Raw genomic sequence first — 25,778 nt, 5'->3', positions numbered from 1 at the left:
AATTTGATTTGGTGGGACATCAGGACACTGGAGGAAACAACTGTGCCTTTCAAGCAGTGTTCATACTATAAATTGAAGCTGAAAGCAAAGAGAAATCTTGGTAAGAGTCCCTTAAATCCATATGGAGAATAGTGACTTGGAAAGTTTCAGGTAAGTATATGTATGTATCTATATTGAACTGCTAAATGCAAAAGACTTATTCAGGTTTTCCACAGGTTTTCAGACTGTAAGACAAAGCAACAAAAGTCCAGGAATAAACATGGTGCAAGTAACAGAGTAACAGTTGTTGTGCACTTAATGGAGGGTGTTTAATGTCTGTTAGTGTTCATAAAGGGAATATTAATTACTGTAGGAGATTAGTCTTAACCTCAGTTACTCATAACATAACGTATATTGGTTTTGGAAACATAGCAGATGCAGTTAAGCAACAGAAGGTGAGTATTAGCAGAGGCAGCAATAGTGATTAGATGTGTAACCTTCTTAAAAGCAAATGCTAACTGAGGAAACAGAATGTGTAGCACCATCTTCTTATCAGCAATATCATTGTTAATATCATCCTTCTTTCTGGGCTCTGATTCCCATTACAATTAACTATGAAAAAAATAAATAACTCTGTTTCTGCAATTGTTCAGTTTTCTAGAGGAAATAAAACTTGCTAATCCACTACAGCCAGAACTTCCACTGAACTTTCCCTGGGTCAGTTCTGAAAGTTTGAAACTCAGGTGATCTTCAAAGATAAACCACTCTGGTTTGAATGCCTTATTGGTACATAGAATGCAAAGGGGAGAGCAAGAGACAGTTAGACATCACAGATGTTTTTCATGGTGCTGCTGGTGTGGCTGGAGTCAGGAAGTGCTGAGTCCAGCAGGCTCTGTCCTGACGAGATCACCCATTCGCTTTAGTTTCTTGATTTTACACGTCTGTGAAGCAGTGCCAGCTTGCCCCTCACTCATATTTCCCTTCATCCACACAGTCTAGTAGAAAAGGTAATGTTATATGGAGATAATCATGCCTGTATACAAAGCTATCAATAACATATGCCTGTAAGATTTACCGACATACCTTGAAGTGCAGCACTGACATCAGATCTGCTCACACAGTATTCAGACATCTGTCCAGTCAGATGCTGACCTCCTCAACAGTAGGGTAAACATAAAATTATTTTGAAGGAGAAACTCCAGACGGGTACAGTATAGTAGACCACAATTCTGCTGTTTTCAACTGTTTGCATGGTGCACATCAACATGCACTTTTAGTATTGCACTTGATTAGGAGGTGGGTATAAATCCAGGCTCAGTTAGTCTTCTGTTTCTCTTAGCTCTTGTAAGCTTCACCTGATGTTCATCTTTAATTAGTCAGTTTGCTATGTGATTATCCATATTTTTATTACCTGATTTTGTCTTAATGACACAAAGTATTAAAATAGAAAAAAAAAATTATTGTCAGTTAAAAACAACAAGCATGATATTTTTGGCCAGCACTGCAAAAATAGCTCTAATATCTCTTGTAGCTTCTTCAAGACATCATTTCACAGTGGTAAAAGGTTTACTTCAAGGACTATTGAATGCTGTAATGATTTACACTGGATGAGGTAAAAGTTCAGTTGCCAAGGGGAAATACATACTCAGAAGTATGCATTGTTCACCAAGGAAAGGAGGAAAAAACCTTTTCATGCACTGATGATACGTTCTGAGGATAGTTATTTACTGAGCCATCCATTATTTTGCTTTGGTGAAATTCAAAGCTTCTTATCCTTTCCCTCAGAATGCTGTACAGCTCATCCCCTACTTGTGCCTCTGAACCTGCAGGTATTTTGGTTTTTGTTCTTGTTTGCTATATCTGTGAGCAGCAAAGTTAGGTACAGTCATTAATCTGTTATATCTGTTATCTAAAATGTCCTCCAAGTATTCCACAACCAGCTGTGGTGTCAGACATACTGCAGAAATAAATAAATGTCTTTTAACTTACTCACTGAACTTATATTTTACTTGAGGAATGGACATACTTCCTTAACTTAAGTAATACACCATGCCTAGCAATCTGCTTTTTCTTCCTGTTCCTCCTATTTTATGTATCTCCTTCTTCTGCCTCACCTTGCATGCTCTGGACTGGCTTCTCTCATCCAAGCTTTATATTTATTCCCAAAGTATACTGCTTCAGTAAGGTCTGTAAACCCTTCAAGGTTTCTCTCAGAAATTGTATCTGATGCTTGATAAGAACAAAATTCTTATATTCATCAAGACTTGCGAGCACTTCACTAAAACCCTATATTTATTACTTAATTCCTGTATTTATTCTTTCTTGCCCTTGATCACTTGAGGTTTACCCTAGCTGAAAACCCCAGTTGCATGGTGAGAACCACTCATGTAAGATGTGTAAGAGACTCACTTACACATTCAAGAGAAAGAAACGCATTGCTAGATGCATTGGAGGATCTGTGCTATAGAGCAATGAAACTAGTTTATTCCCAAATGACTTAGTAATTCTGTTTTTGCATCACTGCCATGTCACTTCTTTCTAGAGCCCCAGGAGAAGAACTGTGTCCAGCACACCTCTAAGCCATGCCTGGCATGAAATAAATGCATGCTTACTTTATTAAACTGTGTAGGCATCTGGTATTTTAAAGGTTGTTCATGGCATGTTAGTGCTGTATGAATGGCTTAACTTTATTGTAGAGACAGATAATAAAGAATGGTGAACACTACAGTATCTTTATTAGCCTATTCCTCCACTTTTCCTCTATTATTTTTTGCAGGGATGGGCAGCTTTTTTTGCCTCACCACAAGGGAAGTCTGCATTAATCTCTCAGGGTCCCACCACAGACCTTTTGTCACAACAGTTGTTTGCTTAAGGTAGTTTTAAGGGACCAAAATTTCCTGTGTGTGGTTTAAACAAGTGAAGCTTTTCAAGAGGATCCACATGGATTTTATGTTCCATTATTTTCTGCTTTTCGGAACTTGAACCTGCACAGTCCCTGTGACTGGAGGAATAACAGTCAGACTGAGCTCTTTAGAAAAAAAACAAATAGAAATTATGCGCCCCAACCACAGTTTTACAGCCAGAGAATTTGTGCCAGCAGCTCTGCTGGGCGTTGTCCTGCTCTGTGCCTTGCTTGGTCCTTTGGATCATGTCCTGTGTGCTCAGCCTTTGCTCTTAACTCCTAATACTTTCCCTGGTACCTAGACACATATGTTGATTTAGCCATGGTCCTGCCTGCTTCCAAACCAAGGTCCAGCTCTAATATCTGTACTCACAGATTTTGGATGACATCATCTCAGGCATTATCCCTGACTGGTGACACCCTGACTGCAATGACTTCTATTTGGCCTGGCCACAGCCATGGCCCAACTCAGCCTCACAGCCCCACTCTGACCAGGGCTAGCCCTGCCTGCCATCACAGAATGATTTCTGGTGACACCAAATGTCTTCTTCTGTCTGCTGTGACGAATGCCTGTAAGAGATGGGCCTTTCTTTAGCACATAAACTGAATTGTTGATGATGAAGTAGCAACAAACTGAGTTCTTAAGTTGGGATATGAGCTTCAGTGCCATTAAACAGGATCTCAGAAAACTGTAAGCCCTAACCACCATCTGGAAGGCCATGCTGCTTCCTTATTGTCTTTTCGGATGTTAAGAGGGAGGAAGGATGGGAGGAACTGTTGCCTTCTTTTTCTTTCTTTTTGTATCTATTTCTATGTATTGGTTCATTGCACTTACTGGCATTGTACTGAAAGGAGCAAAACAATTTCTTGAGTTTTCTCTTTTTCACTGTGATGGGATCACAGCAAAAATCTGTCACAAATTGACTTGGCACATAGAGGCAAGTTGATTTTTAGTCATAAACGGAAGATGCCTATTTCTGCTTTTAGCATTCTTTTTTTACTTATGTTTTTTCTTCTTTTTTTTTTCATAAAATTTCTTCAATTCCATTTTGAATGCAAAGCATTATCAATAGATTTCAGCACATTTTACTGCAAAGAATCAATAAATCGTATCTAATACCTTAACTTTTCCAGCCTTTGGCCTCTTCTCTTCCATTGGTTTTCTCATCCCTAGGTAACTCATACCCATCATTCAGACCTGTTGGTCATTTTAGAAGTTATTTTACCTCTGAGGCCACACCACACAGAACTGCAGAACTGCAGAACTGCATTGCCAAGCACCTAAACTCTCGTTATCATCTTCTCACAGTTTTGACTGATTCACTGAACATCCATATGTCCTTCTGTCTTGCCCTTATGAATCTGGAGAGCTTGCTCACCAGGTGGGTTTCTGTAAGCTTTCCAAGCTCTATTTTTAACTCACAGGCTTATAACATGTGGGAGTATTGTCTGAGTTGTCATGAATTTTGGGATTTAGTTCCAGATAGTCAAAAGCGTGTTATCAGCTGAACAAATCAAATGAAGCAAAAAGCTTCTTTCTGCCTTTATTCTTATTACACTTCCCAGCAGGATGGAAGATTAAAGAATGCATACTCCAGATTCAAAAAGAATTTCTAATTTATGTTCTTTCTCCCTTGTAAGATACAGGCCTTAATCCTTTCTTTAGAACTTTTTTTTTCTTTTTTTTTTTTTTAACTAAACGACCAGGGCCTAATTGGAAAAAGCTGAGGGTGCTAAGCAGCCAAGAATAGAAAACATTTACTGAGCTGGGAAGTGCGTTTTGAATGTTACTGGAAATTTGCATATGGATTACTTTTGGGTTAGAAAAGAAACATCCTCTGTCTGTATGCTATTGTGACAAACTCACAGTGATTACAATGCGAGCACTTTTGCCTTGTTTTCCACACCTCTTTTCTGCTGTCTCCCTCTCTCAAACCATAAGGTGAATATTCTCCTTTGCTTTGCTGTGAAAAGAGAGCTGAGGAAGTAGCTCTGCTCAGAAGAGGTGAAAGCTAGGATTTTACTGAGCTCCCCTTTAACTGGGGATAAATGGGGAAGAAATAAGCCTGTATTGCTTAATAGCTCAAAATGCGTCTCATTCTAAGCTTTCAGTTGCTTAATTTAATTATTACAGGTAAGAGTGCAGAGACAGGGTCCTGGTATGATATTTAGAATAATTCTGCAGAATCCTACTGTTAATGCCCTACAAGGTGCTGCAGAGCTGTTCAGCTTGCAATACTATGTCGAGGCACTATAATTACCATGGGATTGTGGCCGAAGGATTATGAAACTAATTCTTCATTCCTTGCATATCCCAAATTCCCACTGACTTGAGTGGATGTGATGCATATTGATGGAATGCAGAACCGAGACGTGGTTATTATGACAGAACTGTTATATTATGGGCTGGCAGTAATACACACATGTTTAAGGTTAAGACAGTACATTTACTCTATTTTGAGTTTCTTACATTTTTGCTGAATAGAAACTTCAGGGAAGTTTTCTGTTCTGTATTTTTTCAGTAACCATACAGGTACTAATCTGAACACTTTTTCATAGAGCCTCAATCTGATTTAAAACTTGTGCTTTTGCTTCTTATGCTTTCTCTGGGAGAAGAAACACTTAGTAAGGGATGTCCCATTTTGGAGTCAGTGAGAGATGTTTTTGTTGCCACTGTTTCTGAGCTAGTATTTTCAGTAAATACTTTATTGGGAAATGCACTTAGGGGTCAGTGAAAGCAATGAACAGATTCCTGTCAAAGTCAGAAAATTGTCTCAGCTGAATAAGGAAGAAAGCAATGGGAAAAGTCTAAACATCATTTTCACAATTTCAGAATAAAACTTTTTTTTTTTCAGTAGCATGTTTCTTTTGAAAATTGACAAAAATTATTCTAGAATGTTGTGGGTTTTTTTTTTTAGTTTGGTTGGTTGGTTTTTTAAATTCATAAAATGAACTTTTGGGGGATGGAGGGGCATGTGGGATGGATTTTAAATGTTAACGTGTATTCTGGATGTCTTGGACAATTCAAGTGGGTGTGATACAACTGCGTACAACTGTACAAATTAACCACATAAAGTGTTAGAAAATCATTGAGAGGGTTGTCACACACTGGAACAGGCTCCCCAGGGATGTAGTCACGGCACCAAGCCTGTCGGAGTTTGAGAAGTGTTTGGACTGTGCTGTCATATGGTCTGAATTTTTGGGTAGACCTGTGTGGTGCCAGGAGTTGGACTCGATGATCCTTATGGGTCCCTTCCAACTCGGGATATTCTATGATTCTATGTTTCTATGAAAATGCTCAATATTTACTGATTAATATGAAGGTAACTTCTGTATGCTTTACATGCCTTCATATAGTTAGAAATATCAAAAGGTAACATTCTTGCTTCCTTTTTATCTACAATTGTTTGGATTAGAATTTCCTAGTAAAATCAGTCCGAGATGGCATTATTGAGATGGAGAGTGATATAAAGAAACTTAAGTAAATACAACTAATACATGTCATGTCTATTCCATAAACAGATGGAAATTCAAAGTTAATGTTATGTTTAAAGGATAGTCAAGTATGCTTATAGACAAGTATCCAAGTATAGAGGATATCCGTAGCTATGAAGATGCTCAGACTATGAGCAGAGACTATGCTCAGAATTCCTAAAGAATTCACTAAAAGGCAGTGCAAGATATGAAACTTTGGAATAATTTATATAAAACAAGATTTCTCTTGGGATGACAACCCCTATTATGTTTTGGTCAACAAGGCATATTTAGTATAAAACTTTATTATTGGCAGAGGTAAAGGCAGTTCAGCTTAACTGCATTCTTTCAGTTCCTCTGTATAATCATATCCTTTGCAGTGTATGTTTAGCTTCAGGTCCTTTGTGCAGATAAGTAATATTTACCCTCTATTCTCGCATTGATGTTGGAGGGATTCATTAATATAGTAACATTCAAAATGTTATTGAAAGCAAAATGCTAAGTTCCTTGAAAAAAAGCAGACTGGACCCTTCATTTAATTAGATATCTGAGGTTACCATGCTGGAGTTGGGTACATTCTCAATTAAAAAAAAAAAAAAAAAAGCAGTTTTGGCAATATAATTTCTTCTGTTTTATGATTTAGCAATCAATCTTTTGGGATCCTTGTACCCATGAAAAGCAGAAGTGAAATGATATGTTTTTAAATACTTTGATAGTATTTGTAGAACAGCTTGCATACTTGTTAGCTGGAAGCTTAAGTCCCAACTTGCATGTTTAGCATGTTTATGGGTAGGGTAGGATGGAGAACTAAAAGAATAATTCCTATTCCTATGTATGGCTGTTCCAGTTACTTTTTTTTTATAGAGAGAGAGAGAAAATTGAATGAATCTAATGTGAATTTGGGCAGGGAACTGGGTGAGGAAGAACCATCGAGACTCACATTTCTTTTTCCACTTGAAGTATGGTTTCAGAGAATCCCTGATCTTTTATTCTTTTTTTTTTTCCCTAATATAACAGAGATAAAAATTTTGTCCTTTTTGAGATTCACAACAGCAAAATGCTCCTATACAAAACCACCTTCCCAGTGAGAATGTGATTTACAGTCCCTTGACTTCATGTCTGAAAACCTATTGTCTCTGTTCGTAATATATCTTTGGCATGAGATCTTAATGAGCTATGAACTAAAAAAATGAGATGTATCTCCATGTTTGATTTCATATTGGAGGGGAAGATAGCGTTGCAGCATACAATTTATATACATTTTCAATTTTTATAAATTGTGGAACGTATGCACAATTATTGGTTTGTTTGTTTGTTCCTTGGTGAAAGGATATTTAGTTCTTCTGAGTTTAACAGCTAAAATAAATGTTCAGCTTTAGATGACTTTTCTGGGGTTCAGCAAGTAGAGCAAGTAGAGTTTAATAGACACTTTAACAGTGAACAATTTTAGTGTTGTGTAGACTTTTAGTAAAGAAAGCTGCATGAATTGTAATGTTGACTTCAATTCTTAGACTATCAAAGAAAACCTTTTAGAAAAGACAGGGGAGAAGAGAAAGAAAAGAGAAAGACCAGAAAAAAACAGGAGCACTGTCTTCCAAAAGGAAGCAATAGAAGAATTTCCATATTGTTCATTCTTCCTGTAATGGTTTCTGTTCCATATAGTTTTTGAATCAGTACCAGCTGGTGTGTTCATTAGTAGTTTCTTTTGAAGGGACTTGTCATAATATTTACCTTCCCTACAGCACCAGAAATAACTTCCAAGGCTGAAATGTCCATGCTTACTAATGAAACTAATGAAAAAAAGAGGGACATTTCCATGGTGAGTGAGTCTCTGACACCTTTATTTCAGGGAACAAATGATATTCAAGGTACTATGCTTAATTTCAGCTGAGGTATTTGTATCTAGGCATGGCATTACCTAGAAAGCAAGAGAATACAGTGTGGTGCAGATCTTGAGGATGTGGAAACTGTGAAGATCTCCAGTGTTGAAATGAAAGAGAAATATGAGCATGCTACATTTATCAAAAACACATAAATGAAAAGACCAATCTGTAAAGAGCGCTCTCATGAGAAGGGAGTATTTTGGGTAGGGACAGTCCCCTACCTGTTTTCCTCTTTGACCTTTACTGCAGTTTGGTGGCATCCTTAATCCACTGTTCCTACTTGTCCCATCAGAACTGACACCACAGTGTTCTCTGCGAATAGTGATCCCCTCAAAAAAAGATTTAAGTTGATTTTTATTGTTAAGCTTAAGTAATACATCTACATATGGAAATACTCAGCAAAATGTGGACAATGTGACAGATATAGTAAGATTTTGTTCAGAGAGAATGCCTCTTTTGTATATCTGACAAACAAAAAAAGTAATCAAATTCACTCTTCTGTATATTAACTTTTTCTTCTGCATTAATATATTTTTTTCTATTGATTTCATTGCATTTCTCAGTTATAGCAGCAATATGTAGCTCTTCTTGCTTATAATATACCAAAGTAGACAGATGTATTAGAAAAATGAAATCAGATGAGGATAGAGTGTATTAATCTTCTGTCTAAACACATACATAAAAAAAAATATGTGCTCCTTAGACAAAAGCTCTTACAATATGAGAAGTGCACAATATATAAACTTTCTTGTAAATCTATTAAATGTAATAAGCTTCTTAGCTTAAAGTGGGAAGTGCAAAGAAGATAAAAAGCCTATACACTTCAGGCTTTTTCATAGACCGTAATTTTGTTTTGTTTTGTTTTCATTTATGCTTTTGTCATGCAGGATCTTAAAATTTTAATGGAATTTGCTTGATGGAAACTACCTGTAGTGAAGATACGTAGTGAAGGAGAGAACCTTTTTTTTTTCTTTAGGGGAAAAAAAGAGTAATTACGTACTAACTTCAACAGGCTTTGGAACAAGTTCTTATTGAATGGTTGGGTAAACAAGCATCTACTATAATCTATGCAATTTATATAAACATAGTCTGTCATTATTTACTATAACAAAGAATTCCAAGATATTGTATCATTTCATAAGCTTAACTGTAAAAGAAGAAAAAACTTCCAGCCTTTGCATGGCTTGAGGAAAGTACAGCCTTATATAAGCATTGTGCATCTGCCAAAGCATTCAATCACCATGTCACAAAATGTACTCCATTAAGAAAGAAATGGTTGCAGTATAATGAATTCCCCATTTAAACACTTTAAGGGTTAAAAGCACAGCACTCATTTCACATGAAATGAACCTGGGCTTTTAAATCTCAGCTGTGGCATGCAGTGTCCTTGTTGGTGACCACCTGATGTCAGCAGTTTGAATGATGTCTGACACTAATTATGTGTCATTCACAAGATTGCCAGGCAGGAGAGTCTGTGTGAATAAAAAGCTATTTAAAAGGTTTTTATATGAGGTCTTACTCTCAATTTTTTAAAAGCCCTCACATCTCTTGTAAAGCAGCACCCTGCTAATGCTGTTGAGGAAGGGAAATGCTTTTAAAAGACTATTAATAATGTTTGAAATGCATCATGCTTGTTTGGAAGCCATATAAAAACAGCTTTTACATCTCATTTTATAATAAATGCAAAGCTGGGGAAAGATATTTTGTCCATGTCAGACTACCTGCCTTGGTGCAGACACAGAACCTACCTGGTCACTATATCAGACTATTCAAAATTAATTGACAGATAGACATAAAACATTAGTAAATTATTAATTTGTCATTTATCTAGTAATAAATCTTTTAAAATTGCTACCTGATTACTGAGCAATTGAAGGATTTGTTTGAGGTCTTATGTATGTGATACTCTAGATTTATGTTTTCCTCTGCGGTTTTCAGGGATGCTATTCTCTTCATTTGCATATATGCATTCCCATGTGACGGCATTCAGAAATGGCTTATATTTTCTCTAAAATCACTTTCTCCAAAGATTAGGATTTAAAAATGTTATTTGCCATGGATATGGTCAGTTTATTAATATTACTATATCAAGCAAGTCAAGCAGCTAGTAAAATCAATCTCAGACACTTGCCGTTGGAAATGGGATCCCATCAAAGTCCAGCCAGCATATCTGTATAAGGCTGAGGCAACATTTTGTACTCTTCTCAAGCAAGCAGACTTATACCAGTTTGGATCTTTTAGCACATTTTTTCTCACTCTGTTCCCAAAGTCTCAGCAGCCAGAAGCAGCAGCAGCCTGGAGTCCTTCACATTAGTAGAGTCCCATTTGTTTCAGTTTTTTCTTCTGTATCCATCAACACTGGGAGGGAGCAACTGTTATCAAGTTGTTACTTCTGCAGTCTGGAATGGAAGAAGGAGAATGTAGAAAACTATTGCAATGACCTGATGGACTTTGCTGAATGATTGCAGTATAAAAATGTGAACTGTAAAACAGACAAATGCAAGCCAACACAAGCAGGAACAAAGAATTCTAGCTTATATGTACAAGATGAGAAATTCTGCCTAGCAAACAATGCATCTGAGAGGGAATTTAATATTACCAAATGTAATCCTCTGTAAAATGCTGTGACTTAAAGGAGGCTAACACAATCCTTGACTGAGGAAAGGAAAAAAGGAAAGGAAAGGAAAGGAAAGGAAAGGAAAGGAAAGGAAAGGAAAGGAAAGGAAAGGAAAGGAAAGGAAAGGAAAGGAAAGGAAAGGAAAGGAAAGGAAAGGAAAGGAAAGGAAAGGAAAGGAAAGGAAAGGAAAGGAAAGGAAAGGAAAGGAAAGGAAAGGAAAGGAAAGGAAAGGAAAGGAAAGGAAAGGAAAGGAAAGGAGAGGAAGGAGAGGAGAGGAGAGGAGAGGAGAGGAGAGGAGAGGAGAGGAGAGGAGAGGAGAGGAGAGGAGAGGAGAGGAGAGGAGAGGAGAGGAGAGGAGAGGAAAGGAAAGGAAAGGAAAGGAAAGGAAAGGAAAGGAAAGGAAAGGAAAGGAAAGGAAAGGAAAGGAAAGGAAAGGAAAGGAAAGGAAAGGAAAGGAAAGGAAAGGAAAGGAAAGGAAAGGAAAGGAAAGGAAAGGAAAGGAGAGGAAAGGAGAGGAAAGGAGAGGAAAGGAGAGGAAAGGAGAGGAAAGGAGAGGAAAAGAAAGGAGAGGAAAGGGAAGGGAAGGGAAGAGAAGAGAAGAGAAGAGAAGAGAAGAGAAGAGAAGAGAAGAGAAGAGAAGAGAAAAAAGAAAAGAAAAGAAAAGAAAAGAAAAGAAAAGAAAAGAAAAGAAAAGAAAAGAAAAGAAAAGAAAAGAAAAGAAAAAAGAAAAAACCTGCAATGTGTAAAGAGTTTTTAAAGAAGATGCATCTATGTAGTCATGTGCAATTAGGATTAATGTGGGTTATCCATGGGCTAGCTGGCAAAGCAAGAGTTACATCTGATCTGAACTGTACCCCTGAGAAACTGCTGGTTTTCCTACCTGAGTGAAATAGTAGTAATAAACAAGGCCCAGTCTCACACTGTTACTATGCTCTATGTCCTTGAACCGGAAGTAGTATCCATCATGCTTAATGAGAAGAGATGTGGAAGGTAGAGATCTTGATTCTTTAGCTACTTTTCCACGGCAAGCATGTTTGCTAGGATGAAACTTCTTATCTTGTTGACCTTGTAAAATCAGGAAGTAATTTATTCTCTCCGATATGTATCATAGTTTCTAGGTGCATTTTTTCCTTCTCTTTTTGCATCATCAGTTGACCATAGCTGAATGGGTGATTAAGCTAAACAAATTACTCTTCTGCAACAATACAAGAATGTATTTGAAATGTCTGATTAGCACATCCTGGCTGTGGGCTTAGGGTTGGATTGACTTCCATCAAGTCAGTTTGGAAGAGATTGGGGCAGTTCTTCACCTTTCCATCAAGCGTAGGTCACAGCTGAACTTCTGAGATCATTTGGGTATATCACATCCAATTGTTTCCTATATCACAGTTCTTTGAGGGCCTCAGGCTCATCTGCTGCTTGCATGAGGCACACATTCTGTTTTATTGAAGAAAAAATGAAGTATCTAGGTTTGTTATTGAGACACAGTGTAGGCATCATTTGTTGCAATATTATGGTTATAGGAAAGTTGAGATATAGCTAAGTCAAATTTAAAAAGAAAAAAAAAGAAACACCCATTTTCCTGTAAATCCAAGGAGAGAGGCCATGTTGGAAACTTCTGATTAAGTGAAATCATTTTAATATACCATAAATATTTCCCCATAGGTGGCAATAAACTAGGGAAATGCTTACCTTTCACACTTACAAAGTAAAAGAATGGTATCCCAATGCAGTGATGCTGAAAAGGATTACTCTGTATAACTGATTCAAAGAAAAAAAGCTATTAAGAACCTATATGTGAGTATATCAGTATAGGACAGTATTATTTTGTTGTATATGGGATGAAACAGCACTGTAAAATCAAATTGTGCTCTGGTGTCCATATTTCTTAAAGTAAGAATTATTTCAGTGGAAGTCTGACAAAGTATTGTTTAACATGAGAAAACAAATAATTTTGATATATGTAAATTATTTGGGAGAACATTAAAGGACATGATAACATTCAGAAAATGCCTGGAACTGGAAGTTATCTTTCACATTACTTATCACATCCATATAGCAGAAAAAGACAAAAGAAATCAGTGTTCAGATACTGAAGCAAAACAAATTTGAATAGGAAGAACTGAAGATTTTTAGGAACAGCTAATATTAGGGAGAGCTAGATAAGAAAATGCCAGAATGCCTGTCACTGACTTTTTAAATAAAGGCCAGGTACCTTTCTGTGAATGGATCAGATCTCAGATGGAAGTTATTTACCAGAGCAAGGTCTTAAGTTTGTGTTACAGAGGTGATCAACTCAGGCAATCAAAACAGCTTCTTTTGCAATTAAAACTTATGAATCTCTTAAATATTTGGTCACTGAATATCTATTACAAGCATTAAAGTATTCAGACAAGGGAATCCGTGCAGGAACGTAGTGTTCCTACAGTATAAAAGTCTAAATGTATTTCAAAATGAAGGCTGCTGTGTCATTCAGGAAAAGGCTCAGAAGTGAACGATGCATCCAGCAGGTCTTCACATGTTGTGTCAATTATTTTCTAGAAACCTATGTCATAATATTATAATTTTACAGAATGGTTGCCCAGTATACTTAACACCATTTATGTATGTACAAACACATGCAGAACACTCTGGAGAACACGAGTGTGAAAAAGTCGTAGTCAGCAGCGCTTTTGCTTTTTACTGACATGCTTTACCTTTCACTGTAAATATATTGTCTCCTGCTTTTGGCAATTAGCCTTATAAAAATATAAAATAAATATGGATATGGAGACTCTAATAAATATGTTTTAAAAAGAACTCCCAAGTTTAGGAAGTATGGAGTAGTAATTTTCTTTATGAGCGAGCTAATCATAGAATCATAGAATCATAGAATATCCCGAGTTGGAAGGGACCAATAAGGATCATCAAGTCCAACTCCTGGCACCGCACAGGTCTACCCAAAAGTTTAGACCATGTGACTAAGTACACAGTCCAGTCGCTTCTTAAATTCAGACAGGCTTGGTGCAGTGACTACTTCACTGGGGAGCCTGTTCCAGTGTGCAACCACCCGCTCGGTGAAGAACCTCTTCCTGATGTCCAGCCTAAATTTCCCCTGCCTCAGCTTAACACCGTTCCCGCGGGTCCTATCACTGGTGATTACGGAGAATAGGTCACCTGCCTCTCCACTCCCCCTCACGAGGAAGTTGTAGACTGCGATGAGGTCCCCCCTCAGCCTCCTCTTCTCCAGGCAGAACAGGCCCAGTGACCTCAGCCGCTCCTCATATGTCTTCCCTTCTAGGTCCTTCACCATCTTTGTCGCCCTTCTCTGGACACTCTCCAGCAGTTCTATGTCCTTTTTGTACTGTGGTGCCCAGAACTGCACACAGTACTCGAGGTGAGGCTGCACCAGCGCAGAGTAGAGTGGGACAATTACTTTCCTCAACTGACTAGCAATGCCATGCTTGATGCACCCCAGGATACGGTTGGCCCTCCTGGCTGCCAGGGCACACTGCTGGCTCATATTCAACTTGCTGTTGACCACAACCCCCAGATCCCTCTCTGCGGGGCTGCTCTCCAGCATCTCGTCGCCCAGTCTGTACGTATAGCCAGGGTTGCCCCATCCCAGGTGCAGGACCCGGCACTTGCTCTTGTTAAACTTCATGTGGTTGGTGATCGCCCAGCTCTCCAATCTGTCCAGATCTCTCTCCAAGGCCTTTCCACCTCGTCCGAGTCCACAACTCCTCCAAGTTTGGTGTCGTCAGCAAATTTGCTCAAAACACCTTCTAGTCCTACATCCAAATCATTTATAAAAACATTGAAGAGGACTGGCCCCTAAAATGGAGCCTTGAGGGACCCCACTAGTGATCATCCACCAGCCAGATGTGGCCCCATTTACCACTACCCTTTGAGCCCTGCCCGTCAGCCATCATATGATGTTTTTGTTAAGTTGTATGCTGATTGATTTCAATTTGCACACAACAGTAAAAGAAAAAAAAAAAAAACAAACAAACAGAAAAAACCTCAGTAACTGTGATTTCTGTATTGTAGATTAGGAAAATATTACACAATTAATTCCACATAATAATTTAAAAAAGGAGGTTTAATTTAAAAAAGGAGGTTTAATCAGGATTACTAAGAGCGCTAAAGAGCCTCAGAATGCCAAATGCATGTCATATACTTCAGTGACTCATTGTAGTGAAAGTATGTAACACATTCCTGTCATCCTTTTCTTGTACCACAGATAATAAATGAGAAACTATGAAGGGTTCCATTTCAAAATGCAACCACCCTCTTACCATACTTTTTTTTTGCCCAATTTGTGATCATGTCTTCTGTGGAAAACTTTCACCAAAATCCAGTTGTCAGAGAAGAGTGGGACTTGATAGGTCAGGTTGATGGTAGGACTTGATGAGCTTGAAGATCTTTTCCAACCCAGATGATGATTCTATGATTCTAGGAATAATAGAATTGTTCAAAATCATAGAATTATAGAATATGTTTGTTCAAAAGAGTGCTGCTTCATTCCTTTTATCTTTAGGCATCAAAGATTCCCAAGGCCTCAAACAGCTTGATTTTTAGAGTTAAAATTCATTAACTGTTGTGCAAAGACAGTCTTTCTAATAATACAGGCTTCTAGTTTCTACTTCTTTCTGGAATGACCTTTTCTCAATATGAAACTATATGTGGCCTTGTGAATATGATGCACAGAATTTTAGGGCTGTAGAGGGATGAGAACTTCAGAGTATCAGAGTATCTTCTCTACTTCCAAGTTATGATTAGCAATGAAGTATTCCTTAGAAATTATTTTTTTTCTTCTTTATCTTTAATTTATAAGATAACATTTCCTACTTCTGGACTGTTAAATACTTTTGCCCATTTAAATTCAATGCTGCTTTACAATCATAAACAATTATTTGCATATATGTTTAATTTTGCTCATGTGCTTGAAGATTCAAAGTTCTATAAATTGTGAAAAAGCAGAGGGCCTGATTTTAGAACTTTTTCACTGTGCTGAGTTTTACCCTATGAAACAGAAATTCCCTTGAGATACTACATTTTATTTCATAGTTAGTACTGCCTAAATACTGTAATTAGAATAGTTTTTTAAATTTAGTAAAAAATAATGACTTGTCCATATAAAATGTCTGTGAATATCATCAGTAAATTTCTTTGTTATTTTAAAGTAGCTGTATTTGAATTATTTTCCTTTTCAAAGGTCGTTTGTTCATATCAGTCTTTTATCTTTACTTTTTCCTATGAAAACGTGGTGCTGTTATCCAGGCAATTGATAGAAATTACTATGGTTTATTTTGTTGTTGTTGTTGTTCATCATGGAATATTTTCTAATAATATTTTCCCCAAAGTAAAAGTATTTTTAATATCCTGTTTTTGTTTTTGTTTTTGTTTTTTTACTTTTTTTTTGGGGGTGGGGGTCTTACAGGTTGCTAACTAAGGCTTGTTAATTATGATCAGAATTATGTCAGTGTTCCTACCTGTGCTTTTGTAAACATACATCCACTAAATAAAACATAATAAAATGTGTATGTTTTATTCTAGTGTCAGTAGAAAATGGCCCATTTCTTTTACTGGAAAATTTTGTGTTAGAACATAGGTAATGTTTGACATTACTTAATATTAATGCATTACTGCTCTTGCAAGCAAACAAGAATTGCAAACTATCATGTTATACAGCAGGTTTTTTAGATGTAGCTTCTCAGTAGGATGTGCAGAAGTCAAAGCTAAAGAAATTAATTGATCTTGACTAATAGAATTATTAAAGCTTATGTTTCTAACAGTTATAAATATTCATGTCTAACTGAAATCAAATGTACATGAAAATGCTGATGTCAAACAGAATGGATGTTTTTTACTTTCCTCTAGGATAAAGTATAACATGGGAGCAGGACAGATGAGAAATAGTTTTCCACTCACATAAACTTAGGTTTCTTTGCAGATGCAGTACTTGGTTAGGTACAGAAATACTGTGCCACATGATTATTGGTTACCCACAGAGATAAGATCCTCTTTTGCTGGGCTGTAAGGATGAGCCCCTTATTTTTAGTAATGCATACAAATGTATCGGAAAGGTAAAGAAATGTTTCAAAAATCATTTTAATATCACCGGGGCCAATGATTTGTAATCAAGCAAATAGCTATGAGGTGATTACGCAGGGATTTTGATGTTCTTTTTTGACTTCCTGCAACACCATATGCAAGGTAGAGCAGACTGATGTTTCCCTGTGTGGGTTTTGTTGTGAATGCATAGGTTGGGTTGGTACTAAGAGATGCACTTGTTCAGCTCAGCTCTTAACATCCAGAGCTGTGATGAGGCTGCCTAGCACAAGACACAGTGACTGTTTTGCTTCCTGTCTGCTATTGGGAAAACCAACATGGGCTGTTTTCCCTGGAGAGGCTGGATGGTGCTGAGCTCTGAGCTGAGCAGTCACTCTGGGTCTCATTGTAACCCCTGAAAAATGGCAGTATGATGTTGTTTCCTAATTAAGACAAACGCAAGGAGGATAAATACACTCTTATGGTCTAAGTGTCTCAAACCCTCTAGCAGTGCCAGACTTTCCTCAGCTCTAGAGGCATCTGGCCATAGCAGGCTGGAGTGTCCTGCAAGCCCAACTGCCTTTCTGCTCAGTGTTTGCTGTTGCAGTTTACTGTGTGTGCCTTCTTTTACAATCATTTCTTTCTCTTTTCTAGTTTGAGGGCTGCAAGAAGGCCTTTTCCAGACTAGAAAACCTCAAGATTCACTTAAGGAGCCATACAGGTGAAAAGCCGTATCTTTGTCAGCACCCTGGCTGCCAGAAAGCATTCAGCAACTCCAGCGACCGCGCCAAGCACCAGAGGACACACCTAGACACTGTAAGTAAGTAGAGGTCCCGTTGCAGTCCCCTGTTCATTAGATTGTGTGCTCCTTTCCACCAGGTTGGTGGCAACAGGTAGCCTGTAACATCACTGATAGGAAGGAGAAGGGTCTTCCAGGGCTGTTCAAGGACTAGTCGATTAAAAGGCCACAGCTTCATGGGCTCCACTGCAGGTAGAATAACTTCCTCCCACTCAGGTGTTATTTAGGGAACCTGAAGTCAACATGCAAAGACACAGAAGCCATCTGGGATAATAACTGCTATTATATGACAAAAATCGGTAGAATGGCTGGAGCACGTACTAGAAAGTCATGCCAACAAATTGTTGCTTGTGAATTTGACTCAGGATTGAGATTTGTTTAATGAAAGCTTTGTTTCACAACAAAAGAAGGTCAGGTTTCATTAGAGACAAGCAGTTTCCAAAGGGCAGAAGACCAGAAGGAGAACAAGAACACCACCATTTGAATTAAATGGCTGTCACAAAACTTAAACGATCCTTTTCGAATAGTTGACAGTATAGCTGGTACACTACATTTGAACAATGGTGTTTTCAAAAATGCTTTGTTAGTCATAAATGGCTGAATTTTGAAATAGGTAATTTTAGCAGAGTTGGACCTGATGTTCATATAATGTTCTTTATTGTGAATCTTCAAGTCTTCAGAGAAGACAGGTGGGTTAGAACAGGCAGAAGGAGATAGTTACTGAAATTTGTGTTTATTTGGTGAATTATTTTGGTTCTTTGGTCTTGTCTTTTTAAGTTGTAAAAGTATTACAGGACTGGTATCTCTCTAAACTGATGTGTTATTAGAAAATACGAGCTGGAAGTGTTTGTTTTATACTTCAGATTAAAATGTGTATTTTTGTATGTAATATTTTTGATACTTTAGTATTCAATGTTTGCACTGGTTTTTGCTTGCTCTCTTCGTAATGTAGTAAACTAACACTTTTTCTTTTTCTCTTTTTCTAAAGCAGATTCTTCTATAATTCTAAACAGTCTATCTGGGCCTTTACTGCAATTTCTTTACCTGATTCACTAAAGAATGTAATTTCTGATTAAGCCAAAGATTGCTCTGAGGGTGGAAGCATTGTGAGTATACCTAACAATATTCATTGTACTGATTAAAAAAAAAAAAAAGGTAATAATGAAAGGTGCTATAATTAAAGCTTTCCTTTGTTTTTCCTTCCACATGAACCTTACTTTTCTCCTTTCCCTTTCTAATAAATTACTAGGCCTTCTGCTTGTAATAATGTACAGCATTTCATTTTGTAGTAATGTGATTTGCAGCATCCCAAAGCTCTAAACGGATTCTCATGAGTTAAAATAATCTGTGATTTAACAGCTGCTTCTTTATCCTTTTTCTTTTTGGTTTAGAAACCTTATGCATGTCAAATTCCAGGATGTACTAAACGATACACAGATCCAAGCTCCCTGAGAAAACATGTGAAAGCACATTCTTCCAAAGACCAGCAAGTTAGGAAAAAGGTAAAATTTCTGCTGTGTTGGCAGGTGTAAATATTATATGGAGAAGTTGGTGTTATAATATTAGATATATCAATGTGTATTAAATGCGTGTACTGATTTCAGACCGAATAGAAAAAACATTAATGAAAAGTAAATTAAACTGTTTTTACATAGGTGATAATTTTATATTTGACTTCATGAGTCTGCTTGCTTTAATGCTCTTATTTGCTGATGTGATGATTAATCACTAAACATACATAATAAGCAAAATCAAAAGTGGTCTTTGAAAACAAAATTTTTTGATTTTATACTTCTACCACTAGATAAATACGTAAGATTATAAAATGCAAGTTTAAATGACCTGTCTTGGATGGAAAGATGGATTTTGAGGCTCAATAGACAGCGTATGAGGTTAAGCTGTAAATTACATTTTCATATGCCAGACACTTCCAAATGCATTTCGCAGCACTGGGTCCCTGTGGATGTCAAGTCCATGAGTCAAGAGTTATTTGTACGTATAAGCACATCTTTGAAGAGCTGAGCTATGACCTAAAAGAATGGTGATTTTTCTGAGCATTTTTCTTCGTATCTCACATTAATCACTGGCACTATGTCATTAGTTTAGATCATTGAAGATATGAACATGAGCTTTCATGTTAAAGGAAAGTGATCCTGATACAAGAACATTTGTGAACTGTTACAGGAATAGATAAACCTTCAAGATGTTTAAAACTTAGTGCACAGCCATTCATAGAAAGTAGCAAAAAGTGTTGTTTGTACAACATAGGAAGCTCTAAGGGACGGTCTTTAATATACAGATTTAAGGAGTAAATTTTGATTCAATGGTTGGTTGTAACCAAGAAAAAGGACATGGCAGAAGAGACCTGTATTTTGGCCCGTGAGGAACTGGTCTATAATATTCCTGTGGAGATGCCTCTGAACTTATGAATGCCCACTTGTATGAGTGAGAAAGTAACTGTGCATTTGTGTTCACCATGACAAGCAGTGCTTTGGCTCCCTTGCTCCTGTGTGCTCACAGGCAGGACTGCCAAAGAAGTTCTGTGAGCCCTGCCCTGACTATCCTAGGAGCTGCCCAGGCACTAGCTTTTATGACTTTTACAGGCACGCAAAGTAAATGGCAATCAAGACTGCATTGTAAGAAATTTGTGTGTGATGCATCAACTAAAACTGGCATAGTGGGCCTGAATACAGGTATTGAACTGCACTGTACTATTACTGTCATTTACAGTAAAATAATGTTATCTCCTGTCTTTGATTGTGTCAGATTGCAATACTTTGTGGGATTTTCCTTCTGACATTTCATTCACTATGAGTTTTTGTTCAATTTGCACGCCTTCTTTGTACCAAACAGTTTAAAGCTGGCCCTTTTTACTCTTTGCTTCACTCTCTGGTCACATTTTAGCCTTATAACTGCTTGTTTTTGAAGCCCTGTTTGGTAAGGATTTACCTATACCCATTGTTCACCTGAGATACAGTAATACATGGAAAGGTAAAGAAGTGAAATCTCCAGAAAAATCAAAAGAAAAAGAAGAAATGTGTCATCAATCAAACCAGATAGTTAAAGCATGGATAAAGTTTGCAACATATAATGTTTACAAGGTACAACATAGTTACTGGACCTTTGAGAACTTATAATTGCTAATTCACATCATGCTTTGGCATTTAAAATATTTCCTGGCAGTAATAATAATAAAAAGTAAGAAACAATAAACCTTTTAAGGCAGAATTAAGATTATTTATGACTTTAATTAAAAGTGAAAATTGGCTTAATGTCAAAAAAGTCTTTACAAAAATGTGAATTCATCAAAAATAACCATAAAAATTCCAAGGCGATAAAGGCACAGTGGAGTAATAGTTCCAGCCCTAGGGATCTATTCTGTGGAAAAGAATGAAACCCTTTGCTGTCACACCCCGTTAGTCATGGATTCATTTAGTATATCATGCCTCACTGCTTTTAATCCTCCTTTTAACGTCCCCCACACACTAAGTGACATTATTTTGGTGTCTTAAGTTGCTGGCTCTCCAAGGCTGTATTTGCAAATGTGTCTTTGATGTTGCATAGTCTTAAAATAGGAGGATAAAGTATATTCATGACAGAGGAGATCACTACTTGCTGTACTAAATGCTAGTTATATGAAGTTTTCAACCCAGATTTTCTAGGTCTGTGTTCAAAGCTTTGACCCTTTCCTTGTCCCTGTATGATAGGGCCAGATGATGCAGTGACATAGATAAATTTAGGTCTCTGAATTATTTTAAACAATTTTTGTTCATAAATGTCTATGACTTACCACGTAAGGCAAAAAAGCCTTTTCTGCAAACCTTGTAAGTCTGCCACTCTTCCCTTTCCCCTTCCAACCCTGGCCTCCAGCCATAATCTAAATACATTGAACTGGAAATCTCTCCAGGTGATGGGATAAGGTCCTGTATTCCAAGAATATCATGGCAGAAATATAGTTATTGTGTGCAGTTTACTAGATAGCACAATAAACTCTTATTTACTCAAGCAAATCAGAAAGGAGCCATCATCTCATTTTTTTAACCATCTTTGCATCATTTGTAAAATTCTGCATAAGCATGAGGACAAGCACATATACAAATACCATGCAAACATCTGGGAATAGATGCGTAAAATGTCTGGGAAAGCATTTTAAGCAAAATCCATATGCACAATAACATTCAGTCCCTACTTCTGAAGTATTTTGGTGGAATAAAAAGCAGTACTTCCTCTCATATTTTTAAAAGTTAAAAATTGCTGACTATGACTGGAATTCATCTTCACTTGGGGAAGACTGATGGAGCTCCTTCTATGCAGGGCAGTCAGTGATAGAAAACTAGATAGTATCCAAAATGAGATCTAAAGGAATATTGAGAAGAATGATAATGTACAATATATCCCTGGAGTACAAACAGTTTAAAAGCCTGTTCCCTTAGTCGTTTCCTCCTTTGAACTTTGAAAGGACAGCTAACTTAAAAGATCTTTTTTTGAAAGATGAACAGTTACCTTGTGGTACTTGTTACCAAAACATATAATAGAAGACAAGGGCCAATTGAAATTCAAAGGGATCTGGGTATTTCTGTGATTATTGAGAGTGCTCATCATTCTTTAGGCAGTGTTAAAAAATAAACACAAACTTTGCATGGAATATCAGTGATTCAGGAGCATGCTTTAGGACAGAAGTAAGCATCAAACTACAGAGATTAGGGAAAACCTTGATTATTCTGCACTGCTCATTTGCACTTTCTCACTCTTTCTGCTGAAAGGTCAGCCACTACTGGACGCTGTATGTAACTTAAAGCAGTCTGGGTGGATCTTGGGCCCGATCTGGAAGAAGTAAATGCTCCTAAATTGCTACTTAAAAATAACCTTCAGGTTGCCTTTCCTTAATTTACGTATTTTCCTGCTTTTTTTTCTTTTCTCATTTCATTTTTTGTAACACTTTTCTTTTTCCATTTCCTTCCTTATTCTGTCTCCCAACTTTGTGGCTTTGATTCTTTAGGATATGTAACCAAGCCGAACATCCGTAGGCAGCTGAGGTGCATATGCCATGGTAAGAGCCATCTCAGTACTTTCTTCTGCCCCAGATACTTCTATATTCTCTCCTCTGTCATCCTCTTTCTTTCCTTCATTTTTTCCATATGCAGAATTCAAGTAAACTGTTACCTTAGAAAGAATATTGGTATTTATTGCCAAGGTCTACTTAAAAGTTTGACATACTGTGTGCTTGCTAATCTTTATCTAGCTTGGACCTCATATTAATTCAGGACCTCATGAATCATTTACCTTTTCTTTTCCCCTCACATCAATAATTACCTAACAGCTTTTCAGCTTTTCAATCTTCTGTGCATTTTCAGGGCATAACAGGACCAAATACAAGAGCTTGCTGAGTTTTCAGGAAATTCTTTCCAAAAATGATAGCCTAAACTGGTTGTTCCCCAGAATCAATGACTGTTGTGATTTAACACCTGCCAGAAGCTAAGTACCACACAGCCACTCACTCACTGTCCCCAGGTGGGATGGGGGAGAGAATTGGAATGGTAAAAGTGTAGGAACTCACAGGTTGAAATAAGGATAGTTTAGCAGGTAATGCAAAAGCCACATGTACAGGCAAAACAAATTTGCTACTTCCCATCAGCTGGCAGATGTTCAGCCACTGCTGAACAGCCATTGCTGTTCAGCCACAGCTCATCATGCATAATGGTTTCTTGGGAAGACAAATGTAATCACTCCAATCTTCCCCCACGTCCTCCTTCTTCACGCCAGGTTTTATTGCTGAGTATGATGCTGTACAGTATAGACTATCTTTATGGTCAGTCTGGGCCAGCTGTCCTGGCTGTGTCCCCTTCCAAGTTCTTGTGCACCCCCAACCTCCTTGTGGGCAGGGCAGCACAAGAAGCAGAAAAGGCCTTGACTCTGTAAGAGCTGCTCTGCAACAACTAAAACACCGTTGTGTTATCGTTACAGTGTGTTGTCACCACTATTTTCATCAAAAATCCAAAATGCAGCATTGTGGGAGCCTCTACAAAGAAAATTCCAGCCAAAAACATGACAATGATAAACACACAGTATTTCTGAAAGGAAAAGACAGAGAGGAGAAATTCATGTGTTGAAATGACTATTTAATTTCTTCTTTCAGATATACTTTAAAAACAGTGTCTGGCTTTATTGAATCGTGGAAAATCAGAAGGGGAGAGTAGGAAAACATAAGGATGAGCGAGGCAGGTATTTGCTTCAGCTCATCTTTGTATTATTCTTCTTACAAAACACTAACACTATTTTTTGAGTTCATAAAATCGGAGAACCATTTATGCATTGATACTTTTTTTGCCAGTCTATAATTCTAGCTACAGTTGTTTCTGCTATAAATAGCATCTACACTAAGTTGGAAGTGAATCATTATGTCTATTGGACCCTATATTTCTTATTTATAGAACAGCTTTAATAAGTAAGGCTACAGTATAGAGCTTTGCTCTGCTATCACAACAATGCTGAGTAATTTTGTTCCTTGAGATACACAGTAGCATCTCTAACTAGTCAAAAAAATGACAGACTTTATTACACAAACAAACTACTTGACACAAACTTTACTTTCAGCTGGTTTCACTTTGTGTTTTCAGCAAACAGCAATTTCTTTCATCTGTGCACTGATGATGCTATATTTGAAAATACATATCCATAGTTCTTTTAGTTGGTAAGTCTTTTTACTGAAGCTAGTGAAAATGAAACTCTGCAGCATAATCATTAACAAAATTCAGAGCCTGTACTATTCGCTATGCAGTGAATAAAAAACAATATAGAAGGCAAATATTTTTTATGCTGTTCACAAAGACTTATTTGTTTTGAGACCTAAGACCCTCACAAGTCTTAAACTTGTTCTACAAGTATAGGAACATTATCTTATTCGTACAAGTGTACCATGAAGAACAGTTCGCTATTTCTGCAGCTCTCTTCCTAAATAAAGAAAATCCCTAATTCACTTTTAAGTATTGCAGTTCATGTCCCACTTGAATGGAACAGACCCTCCACTGACTTAGTGTAGATCTTATCATGAGCATTTGCAATGTCTAAAGCTTTTTGAAGGTTTTCTCTTCAAACAAGTGCATTTGCAGACAGGATAGTTTTTTTAAAAAAAAAAAAGTCAAAAGGATTGCTTTGATTTCTTACAGCTGTTTGGCAAGGACAAGATTAGTTTGATAGCATCTATCTTAGCATCTGAATGGTGTACAATCTTGCTTTTAGTTATAGTTTTCATTTTATCCATATTTATACCAGTGGACAACAATTGTCATCATGTATAAGTTCTTTAAGTCAGAATGTGGTGCCAAAAAATATATATATTAAAGACTGTTTCCATTTTATTAAAAGATATTTTAATAGGTAAGGATACAACTGTTTCACTATATCTTTGTGGAAAAAAAAAAAAAAAAAAGGAATAGATAATTTGAACAGCCCAGATAAACAAGACCAGCTAAAGAGAATGTAAAACCTCTCTGGGCTTTTCACTGTGGGCCTTGAACTGAAGATAGTTATTACCAAATACTGTCACCTTTCACCTGATCAATTATTTAATTTTTCACAGTTTTAACAGTGCCCGGAATGTGTTTGTGATCTTTTTTCATAAATTACTTATGGATCATATATGTTATACAGAAATGTTCTGATACAGTGAATGCTTAACTGGCAATTGCCTCTGAAAGATGTCGTGACTCCTGGAAAAACCTGCTCATTCAAAGGGGTCTTGCGGCCACCATGCATGGATTCAGCTCACCAGATAGCTTAATACCTCAGAAGATCCATAGCATGATAAGTGATACTCCTTGGTCTTCTACTGAGTTTTTCAGTACCATACAGAGGAGCTGTGCAGCTAAAGCATGCAGTGTCATTCAACTATATATTTTTTCTCCTTATTTATATATTTGATATTTACTTAGTCTTATTCTAACAGAACAGTTCGTCCTGTGTATATTTTCCGGACTTTCTCCATGATAGAATTTTGCATCGTCTCTGCCAGAAAGTGAATATCACAAATTCATAACTTTGTGAAAGGCAGCCCAAAGGACATTTGTGAAAGTTGTTTATCCATGGTGGAGA

At 37.2% G+C, this 25,778-nt stretch overlaps 1 protein-coding gene across 10 annotated transcripts in view; it reads left to right on the top strand.

Annotated features, from left to right (window-relative positions):
• Positions 1-25,778, top strand: part of GLIS3 (GLIS family zinc finger 3) — a 206,337-nt gene that overhangs the window by 116,853 nt on the left and 63,706 nt on the right. For all 10 annotated transcript variants that reach the window (XM_050716144.1, XM_050716143.1, XM_035565811.2 and 7 more), the window contains exons 5-6: positions 17,543-17,704; positions 19,079-19,189. In XM_050716144.1, the coding sequence (XP_050572101.1) occupies positions 17,543-17,704; positions 19,079-19,189 (273 nt within the window). The remainder of the gene's footprint in view (positions 1-17,542; positions 17,705-19,078; positions 19,190-25,778) is intronic.

This window comes from Cygnus atratus, chromosome Z (assembly GCF_013377495.2).
Source record: "Cygnus atratus isolate AKBS03 ecotype Queensland, Australia chromosome Z, CAtr_DNAZoo_HiC_assembly, whole genome shotgun sequence".
NCBI lineage: Eukaryota > Metazoa > Chordata > Aves > Anseriformes > Anatidae > Cygnus > Cygnus atratus.
The sequence above is the reverse complement of the archived record's forward strand: the minus strand, read 5'-3'. Positions and strand labels throughout refer to the sequence as shown.